Raw genomic sequence first — 26,537 nt, forward strand, 5'->3', positions numbered from 1 at the left:
CAAAGGGTGAAAATTCTCTCCCACAATGCAGATGGGGAGCTTGAAGAGTTGTCTAGTGCATTGAGGGGATAAGAATTTCCCATGACCACAAAGCCTCGTATCTGTCAGTGAGGACTTGAATCTGTGTCTTTCCTGACCCCAAGGCTATTCTTCTATTCCATGTGACTTAGACAAAAGCAAAAGTTTCCTAACAGTAAATGCTAAAATGGAATGAGCAAGAAAAGGGGTGGATAGAATCATTTTGCTTTAGAAACCACCGAAAAGATCTCTTGGTATTCTTTACGGCATAGTTCCGGGAGAATGAATCTGATCACCTCTATGCTCTGTGATTCTACGACTCATTTTCCTTTCTTTCAGGGCATTCTTCCTGTTACAAACCTTTGGTTCTAAGAGGCACCACTTTTACCACTTCACCAGGGAAATCGCTAACACTCAATTGCCCAGTGAATCAATGTGGTGAGAATCTGAATGTGTCTTGGGTCAAGGTAAACGGAACAGAAAGCTTCCGCCTTCGGGATGGACTTCGGGAGACTAGATCATGGGATAAAGAGAAGAACTTAACCATGTTCAGCCTGCATTTTGACCCTGTGCTTGAAGGCGATAGTGGCTCATATCTGTGTACTGTTGGCTTTACAAAAAAGTCTCTGTCTTCCAGCCACATCATAAATATCAATGTAACAAGTGAGTATCAGGTGGAAAGCCCAGACATCTATGTAACAAGTGAGTATCAGCCCCCAAACCCATTCTTCTTATGGACATTCTCATCTTATTTTACTCATGGAAGCATGCCTGATTTTCTATCCTCTTTTAGGGAATGAGAGGGTTCCACTCCTGTTAATTTTATTGTTAAAGTGAAATCTCCTGTGAGGAAACATATTCTGTCTACGCAGGTTGCCAACTGCTCTGCAACTCAAAGCCTTAGAGAGATTTTCTAAGCTTTACTTTTGCAAGGAGATGAGGTACTTGAGAACATCCCCAGGAAAGAGTCAAGTCAACTAAAAAATGATCACTCCTGAGAGCAGTGGCTGCTGATTCTAGCTAGTCTTTCCTTTTTAAAATTCATTTATTCATTTGTTTGTTTGTTTATTTCTTCAATTAATATTTGTTGTGTTCCTTTTATATTCAGAGCAATTTGTCAGACTCTATAGTGAGTACTCGGGCAGCTGGTTGGCGCAGCGGATAGAGCACTGGGTTTGGAAGGAAATCCAGCCTTAGACACTTAATAGCTGTATGACCCTGGGCAAGTCACTTAACCTGTTTGTCTCAGTTTCCTCATCTGTAAAATGAGCTGGAGAAGGAAATGGCAAACCACTCCACTATCTTTGCCAAGAAAACCCCAAATGGGGTCACATAGAGTTGGACATGACTAACTGACAAAACAAGAAATCTAGACCTTCAGTTCTAATTTATCCCCCTTTGTGCCAGGCCTGCATTCTGTTCTAGTTGATAACTGGAGAGTTTTTATCTGGATGTACTATTGACATTGGTAACAGCAAACACCCTGGTACACCCAGGATAGCCTGCTAGCACAGGTTCTTTAATCTGCTTTCCTAAAGGAAAGGCAACTTTTAAAGGGGTTAACAATCTTAATTGAATGACAGATAAGTAGAAAATACAAGCAGAGAAATTAGCACAGAGATTCAATAGACAGGGCTCCAACTGTCTGAACAAAGTAATACAACCATCTACATACACCACTAGATCCGGGGAGCACCAATATCTGAGTACTTGGGGAGGAGTACAGGGAGGGGGGCTCTTAACAAATGGCTACTCAGAGTCCCATCCAGGGAATGAAAATGTCCGTCTCATGAGCGAACTCCCAAAGCAAAATCTGGTCTCAGAATATATATACACTTTTGGCTAATAGACTCAGAGCCAAAAGGCATCACAACCCTCCGGACTCAGTGCCTAATTAGCTTAGTACCAAAAGGTGCAAAAGCCTTCCTGCAAGCAAGCCTCCCCTAAGCAAGACTCCCCCTAAGCAAGCTCCTCCTTAGGCAAGTTCTTCCCCCAATGGGCTCTATGTGACTCAGGATTTAGCACAGCTGGGCTGGAGTTCAAAGCCGCAAGACATCTGTGATTGAACACACGCAGTCACAGAGGCCTATTAATGGATGGGGAAGATCTTCCTATTCTGTTAATATTACAACATCTCAACTTCATTGGGTCTAAAATTGAGCCTCTCTTATCACTACTGCTCCTTCCCAATTTTTTAAATTCATCCTCAATAATTTAATTCATGGGTTTAATTCACTTAATTAATGGTAAACTGAGGCCTGGGAGAAACCTAATTTAGAAAGACCAAGGTCACCCACTACATCCTGGGCCACTGCTAGTTGTCTTGACTTTTGTCTTGCTGCTGGATTTTGACGACTCTGGAGGAGAGAGTGAGGCTGATGACTTTGCCCAGCTCTACATCACTTAAATCTGATTCTTACACAAGTCAAGACATCGCCCTCATAAGGTCATTGGTCTTCTTTGAGAATAAAGGTACAACAATGACCAAAAGAGGCTGGGTGGCACAATGGAAAGAGGGCCAAATTTGTTGTCAGGGTTCAAATACTGGCTCTACCGTATATTACTATATGTGTAATTTTGGGCAAATGACTCAACTTCTCTGGGCCTCAGTTCCCTAATCTGTAAAATGAGGAGGCTGCCCTTGCTTTCATCTGAGGTGCTTTATAATTCTAAGTTGTTGACTCTTCTCTTCCCCCTGCCTCCCCTATTCATTCTCCTTCAAGGCCTAGAAATCTCAAGGACCCTTAGATTCATATTTACTGCCTCCACCCAGACCAGAGAAGGGAATAGCTACAGCTACTAAATAGCCACTTCTCCTTGGGAGGACCTTCTCTGAGCTAGCTAGACATCCATTCTGCTGCTACTTCTATTGAGTTCTTTTCAGTTGTGTCTGACTAGTTGTGACCTCATGTGGGGTTTTCTTGGGAAAGTCAATGGAGTGGCTTGCCATTTCTTTCTCTAGCTCATATCACAGATGAGGAAACTGAGGCAGACAGGGTCAAGTGCCTTGCCCAGGGTCACACAGATAGTAAGTGCTGAGGCCAGATTTGAACTCAGGAAGATGGCCTGGCACTCTAGTTGACCCGAGCTAGCTAGATCTCTAAAATAAAGAGCTTATGAGTATTCATCTCTCTTCTGCTGTGCTTTGGGTCAATTGATCAACATATGAAAGGAAGGAAGGGAGCAACCATTAATTTAGCACCTACTATGTGTCAGGCACTGAGGTAAGCACTTCACAAATACTGTCTTATTTGATTCTCAGAACAATCCTGGGAGGTAGGTGCTATGATTTTCTGTATTTTATACTTGAGACAGACAGATTTTTCCAGGGTCACACAGCTAATAAATAACTGAAGATAAAATTTTAACTCTGGTTTTCCTCATTGCATGCCCAATGCACTATCTACTGTGCCAGCTAGCTCCCACTGTGAGTAGTCTCAGGTCCACAAGTACTATATTGTTTGTGTGGGTACATTAAAGAGGAAGTTAAAAGGGAGAGAGAGAAACAGGAATGATCTTTTTTTTTTTGCTACAGGCAGTAAATATCATCCAGAAATATCACTGGAGGACTTTGCTAATTGTGGCTCCTATTAACTCCCACACTTAGAGGAAATAAGATGCTATTCCCTGTAACAGACTAATTCCATACATAATTCCACAGACACATGGGAGAGAGACTAAAAACAGAAGATCATTATTTCATACGCAAAGTCTTACAATCTAAGAACTGGCTTTAAGCACATATTCTTGGAGGGAGTGCTGATGGCTTTACATAAATTGAGTTTGAGAGAAGTCACTTAATTGTCTGGGGCAAGTCCATCTACTTCAACCTTGGTGCACATTTCCCTGTTAAGATCTCCTGCCAGTGGATGCTGGTCTAATAATGGGCCTGAGTGTCCATTGGCAATACTAGAGTCAGTTTATTTTCTACATTTTGCTTTTTCTCTTTAAGAAAAAATTTTAAAATCGGCATTTATACACCATTTTAAAGCTTACAGTACAATTTACATACATCACCTCATATTAGCCTTACACCAACTCTGCGAGGTAGATATGACAGACGTTATTCTCCCCATTTAATAGAGAAACTGAGACTCATTTTCAGTTTGCTCATCTGTAAAATCTCTCCATGGTACCTTTCTGCTCTAAATCTATGATCCTGTTATTCAGAAAAGTGAATTCACACATGGTCACATGCTAGTAAGGGAAAGAGGCAGAATTTTAACAAAGATCTTCCTTACTCCAAGAGAGCATTCTCTCTGCTTTATCATAGGTCATGTTCATACAGTGGACCCACTAAGAAGTAAATTTTGATTTATCCAACTAAAATAAGGGAAATCTGGTTTGTTTAGTAGTCAGCAAATATAGGATATAGGAAAAGTAAGATCTTGTTTATGTATATAAACAAGATATATAAGATATAATAACATATATAAAATATATAATGCTAATTATTATTTTTAATCTCCTGTCCCCTTCCCTCCCATCATTCTTAAAGCAGGGGAAACTCATCATCCTGGGAGGCAACGTAGCATATACAGCTCTTTGCAATTGGAGTCAGCAATTCTTGGGTTCAAATCCCAGCCCTGACATTGTGTAGTCCTCGGGAAGCACTTGAACGTCTCTGGGCCTCAGTTTCCTCATGAGGAGAATAATCCCTGTAGTGCCTCCCTCACAGGTTTCTGTGAGAATCAAATGAGTTTTGAAGCTTTACAAGTTTAAGATTTGCAAAATTTAAAGTTTTATATAAATGTTAGCTTTTATGATTATCTTTGCTGAATGACTTGGTCACCATTATATGTGATTCTCAGAGAAGGTTTCATTGAGGATTCGAGGCATCCGTCATGTCTTTGGCCCATTCCCTCTGGGGTTTATGATAATTCCCATCCTGTCTGAGGAAAGAAATTAAATCAAGTGGGTTTTCTAGCTGTCACAGCTTTCTTAATGCTCTTGAGTATTGACTGAATTTTCAGATTCAACTGAAGCCCCATTGGAACAGAGACCTGAGAAAGAAACTAGACCATGGCTCCTTTACATGCTTCCTTCAATGGGGCTGCTGTGTATACTTATCTTTACTTGTCTTGGTCTGTTCTTCTGGCAGAGGAAGAAGCAAGGTGAGTTCTCTTTTATAACAATATTGTTCTGCAGACATACTCAGACTTTTCTTCATGGTGATGTTTTGTTTAGTTTCTGATATTTCTACCCCTCTTTTGATTTCTTGCTAAATGATGACAAGGCGAAGGAACTGAGGTAGTTATCCTGGAGGAAAATAAAAAGGTGGGGTATGGTGGGGAAATGATTATTCTCTTCAGGTATTTGAAAGGCTATTATTGAGGAAGAGAGTTTGGAGTAATTCTGCTTGACATCCAAGGAACCAAACCAGGAGCATTCTCAAAGGGGCAAATTTTGTCTTGATAAAAGGAAAAACTTCTAAACAGTCCGAGATATCTCAAAGTATAATGGATTGCCTTGGAAGCTGATGGGTTCTCTTGACTTTTCCTTCCCCCATGCCTTTCAGATGTCCCCTTCATATGATTTGTGACCTGATCCTTTCTTCAGTGCTTTCACTCCTAGGTCACAACAGCAACAATTGCCTCTGTGAACATTTGGTTTAATCCAGCTTCTTCCATTTTTGTTTTTTGTAGTGCCATTTCTATTTCTTCTATAAGGACTTCCTTGGGCTGTGATGTTAGAGTTCAAGTCTTGTGGTTCTACTGTCCTTGATGGTGAAAGTAGTTTGTGCGTGTGCATGCGTGTGTGTGTGTGTGTGTGTGTGTGTGTGTGTGTGTGTGTGTATGTGTGTGTGTGTGAAATTTTGTAGATAGTTTCCATTTTTCTTCTTTTTGTTCCTTCTTCCATTTCATCTTCTCTTAGGATGTTTTTGCTTAGTTGCGTCTCTCTCCAGATTTTCTTTATAGTGATACTCAGCCTTCATTGTAGCTGAGTGGCCCAGTGGATAGAGTATAGATCTGAAGTCAGGAAAACCTGAGTTCGAATCTGGATTCTGACACTCACGAGCTGTGATCCTGGGCAAGTCATTTAACTGCTGTTTGTCTTAATACACTGGAGAAGGAAATGGCAAACCACTCCAGTATCTTTGCCAAGAAAACCTTGTGGATAGTACTATAGTGCTACGGCCTACAGAGTCATGAAGAGTAGACATGTCTGGAATGACCGAACAGCAGCAGCAGCAGCGAGTCAAGGATGAACCAATGAGCCCTTCACTGCTGCTCCCTGCTTTATGCAGTGATATTGAGCATAATCTTACATTGGCCTCCTTCATGAGACTTTAAAAATTAATTTCTATACTAAACTATTATCACCTTTGGCCTCCATTTGGCAAATAAGTCAAGTATTTGCTGACTAGGTGTTTTTAGGTTCTTTTTTTATTCTTATGACATTGATTTATATCAGTTATGCTTCTTTATATAATTACTATAATCTGTTTTTATATTCTTTTTGCTATGCATTACTTTTAAATAATTATCTAATTAATTTAATAATTAGCTTAATTTAATAATCACACAATTAATAGTAACTATAAATCTTAATAAGTCAGGATTGAGTTGTTTTAACTGTTGCATTAATTAAATTGCCAGGCTTCTCCCCCCTTCCTTCTCTAGAAGAAGCTTCAGGTTATTTTGGGCAAATGAAGATTTCTGTGATTTTTTTCAGTTTCCTTCTCTATTAAATTTACTCCATGTAGTGGAGCCCTGCAGAGAAACAAGAGTTTCTTTGAAAAGAGGGGGTTTGGTTGTGGTGGGAAAAGCATGATCTTTTGAAACCAACCCCTTTCTGGTTTTTAAGAACAACATGCTTAAAGCTACCATAGGGAGGAGAGTTATAGAGAAGTTCCTTCTTTTTAATCTCTTGCACCCTGTGCCCCCACTGATGCTTTTATCTCCCCACCCCTTGCAGTACTGTTCCATCTCTAAATTCCAGCATTTTATGATTCTAATAGCTCTAACACAGGCAAGAGTCATTAAAGACCTTGTCAGTCTCTCATATGAGATAAAGGCAAGGCAAATGTTTCCCCACCGCTTTGAGGTGGGAGTTTCAAGAATCACCTACAATCTTCTCAAGGCCACTACATTTTTTGCCGACCACAGGGAGCCTTCCATAACTTGACTCTTTTGTTGTTCAGTCATTTTCCAGTTGTGTCTGACTCTTAATAGCCCCATTTGGGATTTTCTTGGCAAAATCTGCTGGAGTGATTCGCCTTTTCTTTCTCCAGCTCATTTTATAGATAAGGGAACTGAGGCAAACGGGGTTAAGTGACTTGCCCATAGTCACTCAGCTAGTAAGTGTCTGAAGCCAGATTTGAACTCAGGAAAATGAATCTTTCTAACTTCAGGCCCAGCACTTTATCTACTGGCCACCTACCTGCCTTCAGCTTGACTAGACTCCTTCATCTAGTTTGAGATCTCTCTGGAGCTTTTCTGAAAGATACAAGAAAAATAGGTGATCAGAAGAATCCCTTTAAGTGCCTACATCCAGAATCTTTCTTGGAAAGAAAGGACCTCAAATTTCTAAGCAACGACTTAGCAATAAAACTATACAACCACAGAATTTGAGAGTTGGAAGGAACCTCATACCTGAAAATGTTTCCCACCAAAGCATGCCTGACAAGGGACCATGCGGTACCTGCTTGAAGAGTTCTAGTTAGGAAGAACTGAGTACATTCCAAGGCAGCCCATTTCACTTTGGGGCAGCTCTAATAGCTAAAAAGTGTTTCTTGGCATCGATTGTCAGTTTACCTCTGTATAACGTCCATCTGCTGCTCCCGATTTCTTCTAATTGGTCTGCCTGCCTAAAGTTTTCTTCCTACTCCAATTCATTCTCTTCATGGTCGCAAAATGAATTTCCTTAAGTACAGATCTGATCGTGTCACTCCCTTGCTCACTGGTTCCCTATCACCTCTAGAATAAAATAAAATGCCTTTCTTTGGCTTTTAAAACCCTTCACAACCTGGACTTCACATATCTTTCCAGCCTTATTTTATTTTATTCCCCTTCTGGCACCCTATGATCCAGACAGACTTGGCTTCTTTCTGTTCCTCACATATCAAACTTCATTTTCTGTCTCTATGCATTTATTTACACTGCCCCCCCCCAAAGCCCATGCCTGGAATGTACTTCCCCCTCACCTTCTCATTACAGAATTCCGAATCCCTTCAAGATACAGCTCTAGCTACATGATATTTTTTCCAATTTCTCCAAATGCTAGTGCCCTCCCTCACTAACTACTTTCCATTTAACTATCTTACTTTTATTTTGTATGTATTCCACATTTGTTTATTCTGTATTTACTTATATTATGTGCATGTTGTTTCTCCAGATAGAATTTCAACTGCTTGAGAGCATGGATTGTTTCATTTTTGTCTTTGTATCCTAGCACCTACAACAGTGCCTTGTATGTACTAAGTGTTTAATAAATGATTGGTTGAGTCATCGATTGTTTACACCCATCTGGGGCCAAATGGAACATCTAATCTTTCTTCCTCCGAGTAGCCCTTCAAATATTTGAACACAGTTATCATATCTCTCCTTCTCCCCTTCCCATCCCCCCCCATCTTTTCTTCTCTAGGCTGAATATCTCTAATTCATTAAACTACTCCTTAAATGATGAGAACTCAAGGACCTTCACCACAGTGGATGCTCATCAACTTATCAGTGTCTACATTGAACTGTGATACCCACATGTGAACACAATGTTCCTGCAACAGTATAACTAGTGATTTTGGGCACCAAAACATAAAAACTCCCTAGAGAAAAGCTTAGCAGCTTTGAAAAAGTGATTGCCTGGTATTCTAATCTTTTTCTGTTTTGCCTGCCAGGTAAGAAGGGAAGAGAGAATCAGTGAGTGACACATGTTAACCATTGACTCTCAGAGCTGATTGGCATTGGTATTTCCCACAAATTACTGGGAGCTGGCCAAAATGGCAGCAACCCTTCAAACTAATAATTGGGGTGGCATGCCACCTTAGGTGACCTCTCCTAGAGCTTTTCTGAGTTTGATTGACTGTTTCTTTCTTCTTAAAATTTCTTCCAGCAAAACAAAAGAAGCATCCTGATGCCTTAGGAAGGGGAACTAACCAGGTATGTCTTATCCTTCCTTTGAAAGAGTAAATTGCATGTGATAAGATCAAGTATAAAGTCCTCTGTTTGGTATTTGAAATTCTGTATAACCTTGCCCCTTCTTACATTTCCGGTATTCTCATATCTCATTCCCTTCTGCATATTTAACTACACTTGTCTGCCTGCAGTTCCTTGAATATGACTCTTCCTTTTCTTTTTCCACGTTTTCATTCTGGCTATGCCCCATGCCTGGGGATGCTCTGCCCCTTCACCTCTGTAACAGCAATCCTGGTGTAAATACATTTTTATTGATGTCTCTTATTTCTTATATCGCCAGAATTTCTCCCTGTATTCATCTTCCTTTCCATCTCAGAAAGCCATCCCATATGACAAATAATATTTTTTAAAGAAAAATAAAGAAAAAGAACAAAAAAATCAGAAAAACCTATCAGTACATCAAAAAATAATGGGCCACACCAGTGGACTTCCTACCTCTTCAATGGAGTGGAGTAGGGTTATCTTCTTATATCCCTTCTTTGGGGCCATATGTATTCTTTGTAATTTTCCAACATTCATTTTTTATTTTTGTATGTGTGTTTTTCTTTCCATTTATGTTGTTGTACTCATTGTGTACATTGGTTTCTTCACTTTACTTACTTCATTCTGCCTCAATTCATGTAGATCTTTTCATGTTTCTCTGTATTCATCATATTTATTATTGCTTACAGCATAATAATATTCCATTACATACATGTACCATAATTTATTTAGCCATTCGCTAATCAATGGCCATCTATCCATCCATCTGTCAATTGATAAACATGTATTAAGTGCCTACTATGTGCCAGGCACTGTGCTAAGTGCTGGGGATACAAAAAGAGGCAAAAATGGTCCCTATCCTCAAGGATCTTACAATCAGAGACAACATACAAACAAATATTTACAAAACAAGCTATATACAGGATAAATAGGAAATAATTAAAAGAGGGAAAGCACTGGAATTAAGAGGGGGTGGAGAAGGTTTCCTATAGAAGGTGGGATTTTAGTTGCGACTTAAAGGAAATCAGGGATGTCAGCAGACAGAGTGGAGAAGTGAGAGCATTTCATGCATTGCAGACAGCCAGAGAAAGTGCCTGGAGCTGAGATGGAGTGTCTTGTTTATGGAATAGCCAGGAGGGCAATGTCACTGGATTGATGATATAGTAGATATCATATTTTTGTAATATAATGAGATTACGCATTTAGATCTGGAAAGGTGAGGAAACTGAGGCAAAGAGAGGTTAAGTGACTTAACCAGGGTCACACAGATAATTAATGTATGAGGGAGGATTTGAACTCAGGTCTTCATGATGCCAAATCCAGCATTCTCTCCAATACTCCATTTAGGGGCCTAGCTATGTAACTAACCAACAAACATCGAGTATTTGTTATTTGCCAAACTCTGTGTTGAGCAAAGTAGATTATTTGGTCCTCTGGAACTGGAAAACTCTTCTTTATTTCCCTTTTCCCTAATATGAACAAAGAAATCCTGGTTGTTGGTGCTACTTAAGGTCCAGATCTAAAACCCAGTTGAAATAATGAGTTCTTAAAATTTGTAAATATGGAAAAATGGTTTTTGGTTTATAAGCCGAACAAATTCTGCATAAGTCGTTGTGCAGATTTATAATAAGCAATACAGTTCAACTCAATGCAATTTATGGAGTGCTTATTGTGGCTTTTGGCTTTTATTGGACTTATGATATCCTTAGTAAAGGGAGCTCCTGGTGAGGGACTTCACTAATGAGACAACTAAATGGCACAGTGGTTAGAGCCTATGACTTGGGGTGAGGAAGACATGAGTTCAAATGCTCCCTTAGATGTCTCCTAGCTGTGTAACCCTGACCAAATCATTTAGTTTCTCTGTGCCTCAGTTTCCTCATCTGTAAAAAATGGTGATAATAATATCTATATCCTAGGGTTGTTGCGAGGATTATATTAGTTAACTTATATAAAGTGCTCTGTAAACTTAAATGTGCTTTATAAATATTATTGCTTATTTGTGTTTGACTTTTTGTGACCGCATTTGGGGTTTTCTTGGCAAAGATACCAGAGTGGTTTGCCATTTCCCCCTCTAGCTCATTTTATGGATGAGGAAACTGAGGTAAACAAGGTTTAGTGACTTGCCAAAGGTCATATAGCCAGTATGTGTCTGAGGTTGGATTTGGACTCAGGTCTTCCTGACTCCAGGTTGGGTGCTCTATGCATTGTGATATCTAGGGGACCATATAAATATTATCTCTTATTATTATTGTTATTGCAGATCCATTCCTTCTCTGCAGGTTATAGTCTTAGAAAGTTGCCTTGAGGATGCTTAGAGGCTATGACTTGATCACACAGCCTGTATACATTAGAACCAGGAATCTACCCAGCTATTCCTAACCCAGAGGCCCGCTCTCTATCTACTGTGTAATGCTACCTAACATATGCTCCAAGAACTTGGCAGGGGGGTCCTCTGTGGAGGCTTTAGAGGGAGAAATGGATAACACTTACACAGGAGGGGCAGGCACAAATGAACTGTGACTTGCATCGTTGGAGGGATGTGACATCCATCACATCCTAGCCCAACTTAAATACCTACTAAGTGCGGTGTCCCTGACACTTCACTGAGTTTGGGCTTCATGAAATCCAGACTAGTGACAATGCCTCCACACTCTCCCATTGGTTTTCACAAAACAGGGTTTGCTTTATTTAACAGCCACAAAATGTCTGCAAAGCCCCAGAATGTGCATATTGACCTGCTGCCATTCTATATCTGTGGGGTTGTAAACTACCTGAGAAGGAAGTTGAGTGAGAATTTGTGGCCAAAGCAATAAAGAAAGTAGGGAAGGGAACTGATGGGGACAGTGATTCCCATGCAAAGCCTACAAGAGCCAGCTATGCTGCAACTCTGCCCCAATCTCTGAATGACCCTTCATGGCCATAATGAACCAGTGAGCCTGTCACGAGGTGTATTGAACCATTTCCAAAGTGATCAAGAGAACAAGATGACAGGGGGAGACGGAGGGACTCATTGACTGTTTACTTTGTGCATCACCATTTCCAGAGATATGAGTCACACTTTTGTGTGGAAAGAAAGGAGAAACCAGTTAACTCAATTAAAAGATGAAAAGTAAACCAAAACCTAGCCAAGAAATCAGAAAAATAGGTTATACCTTAGAGATTCATTGATGCTTCTATTTCTTTTTTTTAAAAAAACTGAATATTATACTTTTCAACGAACAAAAAAATCTGTTGGCAGCAGACAAGGTCACAAATATGCACATAATATGGCAAGAATTTCTAGTAGCACTGACTGATTAGATTATGACCACTTCTCTCCTACATCTCCTGTCCCAGTTCCCAGAAATGTCAAACTTAACCTCCCACTAGTCTCTCCCTCTCATCTCACCCACGTAGAAAAAGAAAGAAAAACAAAATCTTTTTAACAAATATGTTATAAATGAGCAAAACAGATTCCCATACCAGCTATTTCCAAAAATGTGTTGCTCAATCTATGCTCTGAATCCATCACTTCTCTGTTAGGAAGTAAGTAACATTTTTCACAAGAAGTCCTCTGGAGTTGTGATTGGCCATTGTGATCATCAGAATTCCTGAGTCTTTCAAAGTGGTTTATTTTTAAAATATTATTGTTTTGTATAAGTTGTTCTCCTGATGATGTTCACTTCACTCTGCATTGATTGACTAAAGTTTCCAGGTTTCTCTGAAACCATCCCCTTCATCATTTCTCATCTCATAATAAAATTCCGTCATGTTTCTATATCCCCTCAAAGGTACATCCTCCATTCCTTTTTCATCTCTGTTTTATAGATCGTCTTCCCTCATTAGAATGTAAATTTGTTGAGGGCAGCAGCTGCCTTTATTTTTGCTTCTGTTTATAACCCCAGAGTTGAGCACAGTGCCTAACACATTGTAAGCACTTTAACCATGCTTAATGCCCACCTACCTATTGTGAAGAGTGGCCTATTACTAGACCCCAGCTGACAAAAGTGACTCTATGTTTGACTGCTGATTGACCTTGCTATATGATACCCAACAACTCACTTGGTCAACTGCATTTAGGTTTTAGAGTGCAAGATTAGTAAAATTTACTAATCACAGTGTCCTTTTGGTGGATGATGACCAGTAGAAATCAAAGGACAGACCACTCACTGACTGACTGCCCCTAAGATTTTTCTGCCACTCACTCCCTATGAATTGGCCCAGCAACAACAATCAGGTATAAGGGCTCTCGACTGGAGTAGAGGCCTGAAGCTACTGTCGTCATTGTGTGTTCAAGGGACTGTTGGGCAAGGGAACCACAAAGTTTACATTCCTGCGAGTGATAAACTGCTTGACCTGTAAGTGCTTATGCTCCTGCTTTATATGTCCTCACTCATGATTCCTTCACACCTACCTAAAATGCTTTGTTTATCCATTCCCTAATTGATAGATACCCTCTCAGTTTCCAGTTCTTTACCACTACAAAAAGAACTACCATAAACAACTTTGTACGTGGGTTCTTTTCCTCTTCCTTTAACCTCCTCGGAGGTACACTTACTAGTGGTATCCATGGATCAAAGGCTATGCACAGTTTAAAGCCTTTTGAGCACAGATAAAAGTTGCTTTCAGGAATGGTTGGACCCCTTCATAGGTCTACTAATAGTGCGTTAATGTACTTGTTTTCCCACAAACCCTCCAGGATTTGTTATTTTCCTTGATGGTAATTTTTAAGTCATAAATCATCTCTTCCTGCTTGAATACATCCTATGCTGGTATCAATTTGTCTTCTTCCACTGGGGGCAAGAACATTTTCCATCTTAGCTTGAATGCTGAAACAAATAAGGCAATTACTAAGTCTTAAATCATACAAACTTTTCAATTTTTCCAGGGTAGTTTAGTATGTAGATTCTCAGTTTTAGGTCAGATTTCTATTTGGCACAATCCAAAGGAACAGTCCTATCATGGCACAAAATGCATGCATCCATTAGGGGCCCAGCTCATGAAAAGTTAACTCAAGAAACATCTATAGCAAATTGACTAAAGACTTAAAAATTAAGTCACATCTAAAGGATATCTTATGTTGACAAAGTCAGGATTTTTGAAAAGGGGGACAAAAGAAACCATAGCATCTCTGCTATACTTTATTAGCACTGCTATCAGGTACCAACATCCTTATTCTCCTTCACTAAATCCACATTGATCATCTAATCACAATTTGGTGACTGTCGTCAAGCTATGGGACATTCATCCTCTTTCTGTAATAAGTTCCGTACCTGGCTCACAATTCTTTCTCTTTTCAACTCCTGTGCTTCCATTAGGGAACTTCGACATACATAATGATACTCTCTCAAATCCTCTAACTTCTCAATTCCTCAATTTACTCATTTCATATGACCTACTTGTGTACCCCACCCTAGCTTCACACAAAGATGGTCAAACCCTTGATCTTGCATTCAGCAGCAGATGTACCACTTTCATATTCCCAAACTCTGAAATTCACAGTATATGTCATTCCACCCCTTCCTCTGCCTTCCAACTCTAAGCCTTGAAATTGCCAGTTTTAAGACTTATTTTGCTTCTAAAACTTGTGGTTTCTTAGAGTACCACTCATAGGATTTGTATAAAGTACCTTATGCATGTAAACTTATTTTATTTGCAAAAATAACTCACCATTAGCAACAGACAGGGCCAGAAATATACACATAACATGGCAACAATTTCAAGTAGGAATGACTGATTAGATTATGACCACTTATCTCCTACATCTCCTGTCCCAATTCCCAGAAATGTCATACTTAACTTTCTACTTTGCATGTCAGTATTTCCTAAATTTAGCTTTTTGTTTTTTTGTTTATTTAAAAATTTTTTCAGTTATTTTCAGTTTCCATCATTCAGTTCCACAAGCTTTTGAGTTTCAAATTTTTTCCCCCTCCTTCCCCTCCCTCCCAAGATGGTGTGCAATCTGATATAGGCTTTACATATACATCCATATTAAACATATTTTCACATTAGTCATGTTGGACAGGAGGTTGGGAGTTGAGGCTAGAGATCTGAGTCATTTGTTTGAAGATTTCATTTGAATCAGTGGAAGTGGATGAGATTATTAAGGAAGTGTATATATAATTGAGAAGAGGTTCTCTTACATAAACAAAAGGCTTTCAGGGATTTCAACTCCACAAACATTCACTAGGCAACCTTTACCTTATGAAGAGTTCCATTATCTGCTATGGAAAATACAAAGTTTAGGTAAGTCATGATCTTTGTTCTTATGTTCTTATGAATGAATAATTAATTTATAAAATTATCAAATGGGGCAAGAGAACCTGGTTCTTTGGGTACTCACTGGGAAAGACCACGATGGCAGTGGGGAATAATGCTTCAATCACACTTTAATAAGGCACAGAGGGTGTAGGGGGAAATGACATAGAAAACACAGAAAGAAGCATTGAAAAGGATGGTATGATGACAGGGGATAGAGTGGTAAAGGAAGGCAGACAGTGATGAGAAAGAAGATGAGGAGGGGAAAGAGGCTCAAATAATCACTCACATAGCCTGGAAGCACTTGGTAGTATGGAATTGATGGAGATGGAAGAGGGCTTGAAGGAAAAGAGTTTGAGTTCTCATTTTTATAGGGTTTTTGGTGGGAACAGAACAACTCTTATCTGGGCTACTTTGGGGCTGGTTCACTAACATCCAAATCTTTTCAACGTTGTCAGTAAAACTTTAAAGATAAATGTCCATATGATCTCAAAATTATTAGCAGTCTTTGGTGATCTGCTGGTCTTACTGCATACGTCTGGACCTTGTCTGAGATATACATATCAAAGGACCAAAAATGTGTAACAGCAAAGCCTAGAGGGCTTCCCCTGATTCAGCAAGTATTATCACGATGTGATTTTTGGTTAATATGTGATACAATTTGTAAATTACACTCCTGTACATGTCTGTACATGACTTCTAGGCTCCCCTTTGCAATCTTTCACTCTGCTCTTGCTACTTTTATATTGGCTATTTATACGTTTATTTACTGTGCTGACTAGAAGAAGGGGTGGTGATCAGGGGGACCAGAACAAGAATCAATTTGAACACATATGTCAAGTGTGAAAGAGAAAAAATATATTACCAATTGGAGAGATCAGGGAAACTTAGAAGCAGAAAATAACACTTGTCAGATATTGAGGATGTGACAAAAATGGGGACAATTCCAAGCAGAATACGCTAAATAAAAGGCACAAAGGCAAAAAAATACAGAGCATATCTTGGGAAAGAGAACTGAGTGAAGGAGTTTTGTTTGTTGGTTTAGGGTGATGAAGATCTGAATAAGTTCGTTGTCAGAGGGAAAGGACCCAGTGGAAAATGTGAGAGTGAAGATATGAGAGGGACAATAGAGGATAGTACTCTATGAAGCAGGATTTGATGAGACCAAGGTACAAGTATGGAAACTAAACTGCTCACTTACATTAGGAGCCTTCATTTCATCAATAAATTAGAAGGCGATGTCATCCTCTAATAAACAAGCCAACAAGCATTCATTAAGTGCCTACTATGTGCCAGGCACTGCACTAAGTGTTGGTGTTATGATGAAAGGTGAAAACAGCCCATATTTGAAAGACTTAGAGAGAGAAGAGTATCAAGGAGAAGAGGGTGATTGACGGTGTCAAAGACTACTTTAATTAAGAAAGATGAGGACCAAGAAAAGGGCATTAGATTTGGCAATTAAGACATCATTGATAACTTTGGAGAAAGCAGTTTCAGTTGGATGATAAGGTCAAAAGACAGACTACAGAGAATTAAGATGAGAGTGAGAGAAAAGGAAGTGACAGCATTGATCTTTGATTAGAAACTTTAGCCACAAAAGGAAGGAGAGATGAAGGATGATGGTAGAGTTGGATGGCTGAAGGAAGTTTGGTTGTTGCTGTTTTCTGAGGATGGAGTTAGACATGAGTGAGTTTGGAGGCACCAAGGAAGTAGCCAGTAGACAGAGACTGAAGATGAGCAAGATGGTGGAGATGACAGCATGGGCAATCTGCTGAAGAAAGACCACCTATTTATGTGAGACAGGGGTGAAAGGAGGGATAGTGATAGCCAGTGCAGTGTTGATAGCTTGATAAAGAACTGCGAGGTAGAGGGATTGGAGGTCACAAGGAAGATTTGAGATATAAGGCAGTGGGAGAGTTGGAATGAAAACATATTGTGATCAGATAAAGGAATTTCTGAGTTCAGGAACATGAACATGAAAGTGGAATATTCAACTCACTCATTTTAGGGAGAAGAAACTCGTACGTAGGAAAATTAAGTGACTTGTCATACTGCCAGCACCAAAAATTTCCAATGGTCAGTCTACTGACTTTCTTTTCTAAGTAAATATTTATCTTACTCCTCTTTATCTTTTATTTCTGAATTTCTATAGCACTGGAGGTATTATTAAAACACTGAACACATTTCACACTCTTCCCCAAACCCCATTTCTGTAACAACCACATTCTATCTCTCACAAACTCAGTGCAACATTTAAGAGCTATCACATTCTCACATGAAACTGAAAGTCATCCTCTTGTCTTGCAGGTTACTTCCCACCAGCCCTTTGGGTTCAACCAAGCTGAAGAGGGCACAATAGATAACTCCATTCTACCTACACCTCTGTCTTTGTCATCTGAAACTGTAATTTATAATAATGATGCATGGCCTAAGGTCCAGATGGGGCCCAAAGTAATTTATTCTAACCAAGGCTCAGAGGAAAATCAGCCTGTTATTGTTTATGCTTCTCTGAACCATTCTGCCAATGGAATGAACTTCTTAAGGAGAGCAGAACATAGGACAGAGCAACCTACAGAATATGCATCCATATGTGTAAGGAAATAAATTTGCATCTGGTTGCTCTTTCTTTCCCATGGGAGAGGCTGCCTAACTTTTCATTAACCAACTGTCTATTGGGCAACCCATCCATGGGATGTCATTCTTTGACCTTAAACACTTCAATGAAATTGATGTTCATCCTTTGCTGGGTTTCAAGAGTCCACATGGAGAATACGGAACACCTCTGGAGATTCACTGGAAATTTCATAGTCTCTGATCAACCAAACTTCTTCACCTGAAATGGAGATCTAGACCACAGCCAGCCTTCATACTTGGATGGGAAAAAAAGAGAACCTTGACATGTTTTTACCTTGTTAAATATTACCCAAGAGATGTGACTGATAAGTTATGTTCTTTGGAGATTTTCATCAAGAAATTGAGGGAAGAAAATGAACTTTTGTTTTCAGGTTCAGTTCACTACACCCTACTTAAACAGGAGGAATGGAAACTCCAGCTACTAACTCAGAAACATAATAATGATAGGACATTTCATTCCAGTAAACCTGTAATGATAGGTCATTTGGTGGCATCCCCTCAAACCTCTCCAAAATAGAGATTATGGGCAAGAGCTAAAATAATTTCAGATGTCACCACGGTCTAGACAGAGGTATTCAAACTATGGCTCATTGACCAAATCCAGGCAACTGCTTGTCGTTTTTTTGTACAGCCTCAGAGCTAAGAATGTTGTGTTTTTTAACATTAAAAAAGTTGCAGGATTCAAACGCAGGCCTTCCTGACTCCTAATACAAAACTCTATACACTGCACCACCTAGGTGTCCCTTATATGAGTTCATTAATATGTAAAACCATACAAATGCTTTTTCTTTTATAGGTACTCTATAACAAAGTGATTAATTTTAGGGAAGGGATAGGAGGTAGGAAGTGTAGGGGGAAAGTCAAGGAGTAGGAACTGAAAGCAGGTGTGAGTATAGAAAGAGTTAGTTCCTCAAACTTTTCCACAGGTCCCAGGGAGAGCTGGGCAGTTGTGACAGTCAGGGAAAGGCATTGCTGCAGTCGTGTCTGTGGGGTCATCGAGGACCCTGATCTTCACCCTTCATTGAAAGCCATCGAGCTGAGCTCCACAGTGTGTGTGTGTGTGTGTGTGTGTGTGTGTGTGTGTGTGTGTTTGTGATCAGCTGTCAGATTGATTTTCCTGAAGCACAAGTCTGACCATGACAACTCCCTACTCAATAAACTTCAATGGCTCCCTATCACCTCCAGGATCAAATTCTCTGTTTGGTGTTCAAAAGTTCTTCCTAACCTGCCCCTCCTTCCTCAACCTTGCCAGTCTTCTTACACCTTACAGCTCTTCCCACCCAAGTACTATTTGATCTGGTGACACTGGCTTCCTTGCTGCTCACTAAGCTCCACCTCCCGACTCAGGATGTTCTGCCATTTTCGCTGAGTGTCCACTATCACAGGAAGGCACTCTTTCTTCAGCTCCACCCCTACAGCTTCCCTGACTTCCTTCAAGCCCCAGTTAAACTCTTACCTTCCACAGGAAGTCTTTCCTGATGCCCTTTAATTCTAGTGCCTTCCCTCTGTTGATTATCTCATTTTTTTAATAGTTCTTTGCATATTGTCTCCACCACTGGATTGTGAGTCTTTTATATTTCTTTTGTATCTCCAGGGCTTAGCATAGTGCCTGACACATAGTAGGTGCTTAATAAATGTTTATTTCTGGAGAAGGAATTGGCAAACCACTCCAGTATCTTTGCCAAGAAAACCTCAAATGGAGTCATGAAGAGTCGGACATGATTGAACAAGTGTTTATTGACTAATTAAGGTGAGGGAAGAGAGTGACACTTTGAGAGACCCTGGGGTTCTCCCATATCACTTTCCTCTAAGGCAGCTGGACTTGAATGCATCTTCTCCAACGTCAAGGCTTCCAAGCCCCAGGCTTCTGGCTCTGAACCAAGGGTTCTTAACCTTTCTTTGTGCCCCCTTGGCAGTCTGATGAAGCGTGATGGACTCCTCAGAATAATAGTTTTAAATGCATAAAATAAATTACATAGGTGTATAAAGGAAATCAATTATACTGAAATACAATTACTATTTTATGATTATAATTATCAAAATATATTTCTAAAAAGTTTACAGATCCCAGGTGAAGAAGCCATGCAATAGACAAACTGCTGATCACATGACTTAAATTGTGAATTATTTACAGAGTTCAGCCTGGTTCAGTGGAAAGAATGTTAACTATACCTGGAGTAAATTGACTTTAGCTTAAATAAGAGTTCTACTGTGGTTTTGTTCTATTTAACCTCTCAGAGTCTCTATTTCTTCACCTGAAAAAAGGGGAGGGTAATAATATTTGCATTTCCTATCCTTCTAGCTTAGTTGTGAGGCTCAAAATAAGAACACGTATATAAAGTGATTTAAAACCATATGTACCATAAGCTACTTCTTCATTTTACTTTAGGTATGATTATTCACGAAAGAAACTATGACTTCACAAATTGCATCCAATTATATAACAGGCCCACTGGGATTACTGATCATATTACCCCATGAGAAAGATTTCAGGGCTACAGATTGGACTAGATGGCCTCTGAGGTACCTTGCGATTCTGTGAGTCAATGATAATGGATTTTTCCCTATTTGCATTATTTGTTGGGCCAAGACAGCTAAGCTTTTCCATTTCTTTTATCCTATCATTAAGTAACAGATTGTTCTTTAAGTTTTATCTTCCCTCCTCCATGCCCACCTTGAATCTACCAGCTTCTCGCACAATGGGAGCCATCAAATATGCAGGAAAACAAACATGCCACAGAAGAGCGGAGGTCTCTGATTTGATTCAATTTTTCAACAAACATGCGATGCAATCCTAGGGGAAACAGGTCACGCACACAGGTAGCTAAAATACAAACCAGAATGAGCTGAGTATGTGAGAGAAGTGCAAACCAAGTGCATGCTGACATCTGAGGAAGGAAAGAGCATGAGAAGAATGTGGGGGCGATGTGGGTGGAGCAGCAATCTCTTTCCTCCAAGTCTTGCAGAATTTATATTCATTTGCTATTTCATGATAGAGCTAAATGTTAGCTCTTTTGTTGGTCCTAGAAGAGAATGTGATCCCCAACAATGACTGTTCATTTTCCTAAAATTCTATTTCACAACAAAACAATGTGCCATGGAGTTTATTATAAAGCTATCTTTGTCAGAACCTAAAACAGATCAACAGAATCTGAGTTGCAAAGGGATCTCAGAGGTCATCTAGTCCAACCTATTCCTCCACTGGAATTGCCTCTACAATATCTCCCCAAAGGGGCTGTCCAGTCTCTGTTGAAGACTACCTAAGGGAAACCATTCCACTTTCAGACAACTCCAATTGTTACAAATTTCTCCTACCAAGCCAAAATCTTCCACTCTGCAATTGCCTTCCATTCACTGTTCTACTTTCTTTCCTCTGGGGGCAAGCAGAATAAATGTGAGCCCTCTTTCCTGGAGTAGCTCTCCCAGTGACTAAGGACAGCTGCCATAGCTTCACTAAATCTTCTCTTTTTAACTTAAAATTTCACTAATTCCGGAGGCCGCTAGGTGGCGCAGTGAGTAGAGCACCAGCCCTGGAGTCAGGAGGACCTGAGTTTGGATCTGGCCTCAGACGCTCGACACACTTACTAGCTGTGTGACCTTAGGCAAGTCACTTAACTCCAATTGCCCTCCCTTTCCCCCTCCAAAAAAATCCCACTTATTCTTTCTGCTGGGCTTTAGATGGCTTGCCCACCAAAATATTGAGGGGATTAGAGCCAATGTAGTTTTGGAGTCAGTGTAAAGGTTGACTTTCTGCTGCTGACTTTATAGATCTTTGTTAATTGGTGGCCATTAGTGGCAGCATGAGCCATTATATGTGCTCTACCTCTGACCCTACAATTGTAAGTGGCAGTCTGTGAGCATCAGGCGACATGTAGGCACAAGACAGATTTCTAGGACCAGAAGAAACTACGTGCCCTAAGCCAGCAACATAACCTAGGAGTAGCAGGAGGGCAAGTCAAAATCAAAAGTGGCCAAGAATCAAAGTGGAGTAAATAGTGAAGCATGTGAGTTTGAATGTCACCTCAAACACTAGTTGTGTGACCCTGGGAAAGTCACCTAATCTCTCTCAGCCTCAGTTTCCTCATCTGTAAAACAGCGATATTAGGATTACTTACCTCACAAGGTTATTGTAAAAATCAAATGAGATAAAATATGGAAAGTGCTTTGCAAACCTCAGAGCACTGTGTTCAGTGCTTGATTTGACTTAACATCTAAATTCCCTCTTGACACCAAGATTCCGTGATTCTAATACTAGGGTAATTATTGCAATGTCCTTGTTAGCCATCACTGTCATCACTGTGATCATCGTCGTCGTCGTCATCATCACCATCATTCCAAGCAAGCCTGTGGCTAATGAAGGTTGAGAACTCAGCAAAGTGACTATGCATTAGGCACAGCTCACCAGCAACAAGCTTATTATTGAATCAATTAAATTCTGAACTCTTTCTTTACCTCCTACTTAGGGCTGTAAATGGGATCTGAGAATGGGTGGGATGGTGCCCACAGATGGAGGAAACATGTTTCTTTTGTTTTTACTATGTATATGCATAATGCATGCATGCATGTACACACAGGACATTAGTGGCAGCATGAGCCACTACATGTGGTACTGTAATACTCACACACATATATACACACACACACATGTATACATAAACACATGCAATATAGGAACAGAATATGCCCATATGCTCACATGTATATCTAGGCAGGCACACACACATGCACATATATGAACATACATTATTATGTCAGAATATGCATGTGCATATAAACATATGGATACACACAAACATACATGCATATGCACATGTATTGTGTTAAAGGTATTGCATGTGTGTGTACATATATATATATGTCTATATGTATGGTACATGTATGTATATAATAAGGAGAGGGGGAGAGAGAATAATAGTAAAGGCATAGGGCCCAAAGGATTTGGGCAATGCTGTTTTCTCTACCCCCATTTCTTCTGAGAATGACCAATCTATTGGGAAGGCTTAGGGCAAAAGAGAGATTTTGGCCCTATCTTGACCCCTAGCTCTACGAAGGGAAAAGAGACAAAGCCACAAGAAAGAGAGAGTCGGGAAGCTTCTAGGCTAGAGTTACAGACAGCACAAATACCAGCCAGCCAGGCCCAGATACCACCAAAGTTTTCTGCATTCATTGCTGTCAGCCTATCTCTCACACAATTCAATCTCATTTAATTTTTAACCACTTTCAGCTGCAGATCTTGTGGTATGAGGTTTAACAGGAAATAAACTCCCACTTAACATATTTCCCACCCATCTTTTTTTTCAGAACCCACTGTCCTACTTTGCATAGTGTCTTCAATAGGTTATAGAGTTGTAGGGACCTCAAAAGAAGGGGTTGGAAAAAACACGAGGGTGGATCTGATCCTCTGGGCCACTTTCACTCACTTCCTATTATCCTGACATATTTGAGGGGGAGGATGTAAAAAAAATACCCACAGTAGTAGGCATTTGGCTTGTAATATCTCTGTAAGTAGAAGTTTCCGAAAAGCAGAGTGTGGACTGATGCACAGAAAGACTTTCTAACAATCAGAGCTGCCCAAACTGGACTGGGATCACTATGAAGGCAGAGTCGCCTCTCTATATAAATCTTCAGTGGAGGCTAAATGATGACTTGACAGGAATGCCAGAGATGGAATTTCTTTTTAGTTATGGATCTTTATCCCCAGCATATATAGCACAATACCTAGCACATAGTAGGCACTTAATAACTGCTTGTTGATTTGACATTTGAGGTCCCTTTTAACGCTGAGATTCTATTATTCTACTACCAGTATGATTATTGTAATATCCTTGTTTTAGTGTCTTTTAGGTAGATTATATATGGAATTCTTCATTGAGGGTACTTAATAAGCATAATTTTGATTCTGAAGGGATTAGTGCAAATATGTCAGTATGTCATGCTGACCCATGTCCTTTAGATTACCTGCCACCCACGAAATTACTTATCTTGATAAGTCACCATGTCAACTCAATAACAAGCCAGTCAATCAATCCTAATACATTTTACGACGCCAGTAAGCTGATACAAGTAATTAACCTACATATGGCCTTCCTGTTGGCATTGGTGGAAGGCAATTAACCTCCAAAATACATAGAAACCTCCAGTGCATCAAAGAGATGGGAGAGCAAACAGAATTTACCCCCACTACAAAGACTCCCTGAGGCCTATGAAGATTGCAAAGCTTATTCTGCTGCCTGTTCATTTGAATGAATGAAAATGAATAAAACAGCATTTACTAAACACTTACTGTATGTCAAATACTGTGCTAAGCACTGGGGATATAAACAAAAAAACCTGATTTTGTCTCTGTTCTCTAGAAGTTCACATGCAAATTTGGGGAAAGCAATGCATAAAGGAAGGTTCTGCTGCAGAACAAGTGAAAAGGTCTAGAAATACTCAGCTCAATCAGCAGGGCTGAATTTAGAGTCAGAGATCCTTAGGTTGCACCAGTAGTTCAAATGACAGTGCCCTGGCACATAGAGGGCATAGAAATAAAAGTCCAGAGGACCTCAGGATGGATGCACTGACAGGGAGGATGGTCTTCATGGTCCTTCATCTCATCAGAACGAATACAGTTGGTGACTCCCAACTCATTTAAGATATGGGCAATAAGGTCTGGGAAGGCAAGTGGTAAGTGTTTGCCTGGCAGTGGTGGGTCTGCCTGGCCAACCCAGATTGGTTCATTTGAGTATGAACTTAAATGGTAATTGGAGATGGATTCTTTATGGCATACTTGTGACTACAGATAAGGCAAATGGTAATCATAAGAGGAAAGACAATCCTATGAGAATACTCCTGAGTTTCCTTCTGCCAGTAGATTGACACAAACACTAATTCCATGAAGTAGGACCCAATTGTTGGTCTAAATTAGAATGTGGTCAATGACCAAAATTCTTTTTTTTTATTGATTGATTTCTTTATTCTCATTAAAAAAGAAAAGTGATGGACCATGTACCATTATGAAAAATCTGGCTTTTTGGTGACACTCATCCCACTGCCATATAATTATTTTTTAAATATATAATCTTCATAATATTATTTAATTATAATTTTCAATTTATACATAAAACCAGCTAATAGAAAAATAATGATGTATTTTGTCTTTACATAACAATAATTTCCCCCTCTAACCCAGACCACATTGAAACCTATCTTGGTTTATTTTGTTTGTTTGTTTTAATATTTTCTTTTTTCCTGTTATATGTAAAAACAATTTTTAGCATTCATTTTTAAACTTTGAGTTCCCATTTTTCTCCCTTCTTCCCTCCTCACCTCACCTCTTCGAGAAGGCAAACAATTCAATATAGGATATACATGGGTAGTCATGAAAAACATTTCCAAAACAGTTATGTTGTGAAAAAAAAACACAGATTAAAAAACTCAAGAAAAATAAAGAAAAAGTATGCTTCAACCTGTATTCAGACATCATCAGTTCTTTCTGTAGGGATGGGCAGTATTTTTCATCAGAGTTGTCTTGGATCATTGTATTGCTGAGAATAGCTAAGTCATTCACAGCTGATCATCTTATAATATTCCTATTACTCTGTACACAGTACATTTCACTTTGCATCGGCTGTCTTTCCAGTTTTTTTCTGAGAGCATCCTGTTCATAATTTCTTATATTAACTATAGTATTCCATCATAATCACATACCACAACTTGTTCAGCCATTCTCAAAATTGATGGGCTTCCCCTCTATTTCCAATTCTTTGCCCCCAGAAAAGAGCTGCTAAAAGTATCTTCGCACATATAGGTCCTTTTCCTTTTTGATTTTTTATCTCCTTTGGGATACAGAATGGTTTTATAGCCCTATGGGTATAGTTCCAAATTGCTCTACAGAAAGGTTGAATCAGTTCACAACTCCACCAACAATGCATTAATGTCTCATTTTTCCCACATCCCCTCCATCACTTGTTATTCTTTTCTATCCTATTAGCCAATTTAATAGGTATGAGGTAGTAGCTGAGAATTGTTTTAATTTGCATTTCTCCAATCAATAGTGAGTTAAGAGGATTTTTTCATATGGCTATAGATAGCTTTGTTTGCTTAACTGCTCATATCTTTTCATCATTTATCAATTGGGGAATGGCTCTCATTTTTATAAATTTGACTCAAAACATGTTTGAGAAATGAGGCTTTTATCAGAGAAACTTACTTCAAAATTTTTTCACAATTACTAACTGTATTTCCTCCATCCCATTCCTCACTGCCTGGTTTATTCTTTTCTCTCTCTTTTCACCCTACCTTCTCGAAAGCATTTAACTTCTGACTACCACTTTCCACAATTTGCCCTCCCTTCTATCACCACCCCCCTTCTCTTGTCCCTTTCCCTTCCTACTTTCCTGTAGGGTAAGACAGATTTCTATATCCAATTGAGTGTGTATGTTATTCCCTCTTTGAGCTGATTTTCATGGGATTAAAATTCACTCATTCTCCCTCACCTTCCTCCCTGTTCCCCTCCACTGTAAAAGTTTTTTCTTGCCTACTTTATGCGAA

General features: G+C 39.5%; 1 protein-coding gene across 1 annotated transcript; it reads left to right on the plus strand.

Annotated features, from left to right (window-relative positions):
• Positions 1-350: 350 nt before the first annotated feature.
• BTLA (B and T lymphocyte associated) lies at positions 351-19,449 on the plus strand (the record flags this gene model as incomplete). Its single annotated transcript, XM_036745542.1, has 4 exons — positions 351-720; positions 4,992-5,132; positions 9,070-9,116; positions 17,679-19,449. Coding segments are annotated over 4 exons (855 nt in total), but the record flags the coding sequence as incomplete, so codon positions are not given.
• Between the last annotated feature and the right edge of the window lie 7,088 nt (positions 19,450-26,537).

The sequence above is a fragment of the Trichosurus vulpecula genome, chromosome 2 (assembly GCF_011100635.1).
Source record: "Trichosurus vulpecula isolate mTriVul1 chromosome 2, mTriVul1.pri, whole genome shotgun sequence".
NCBI lineage: Eukaryota > Metazoa > Chordata > Mammalia > Diprotodontia > Phalangeridae > Trichosurus > Trichosurus vulpecula.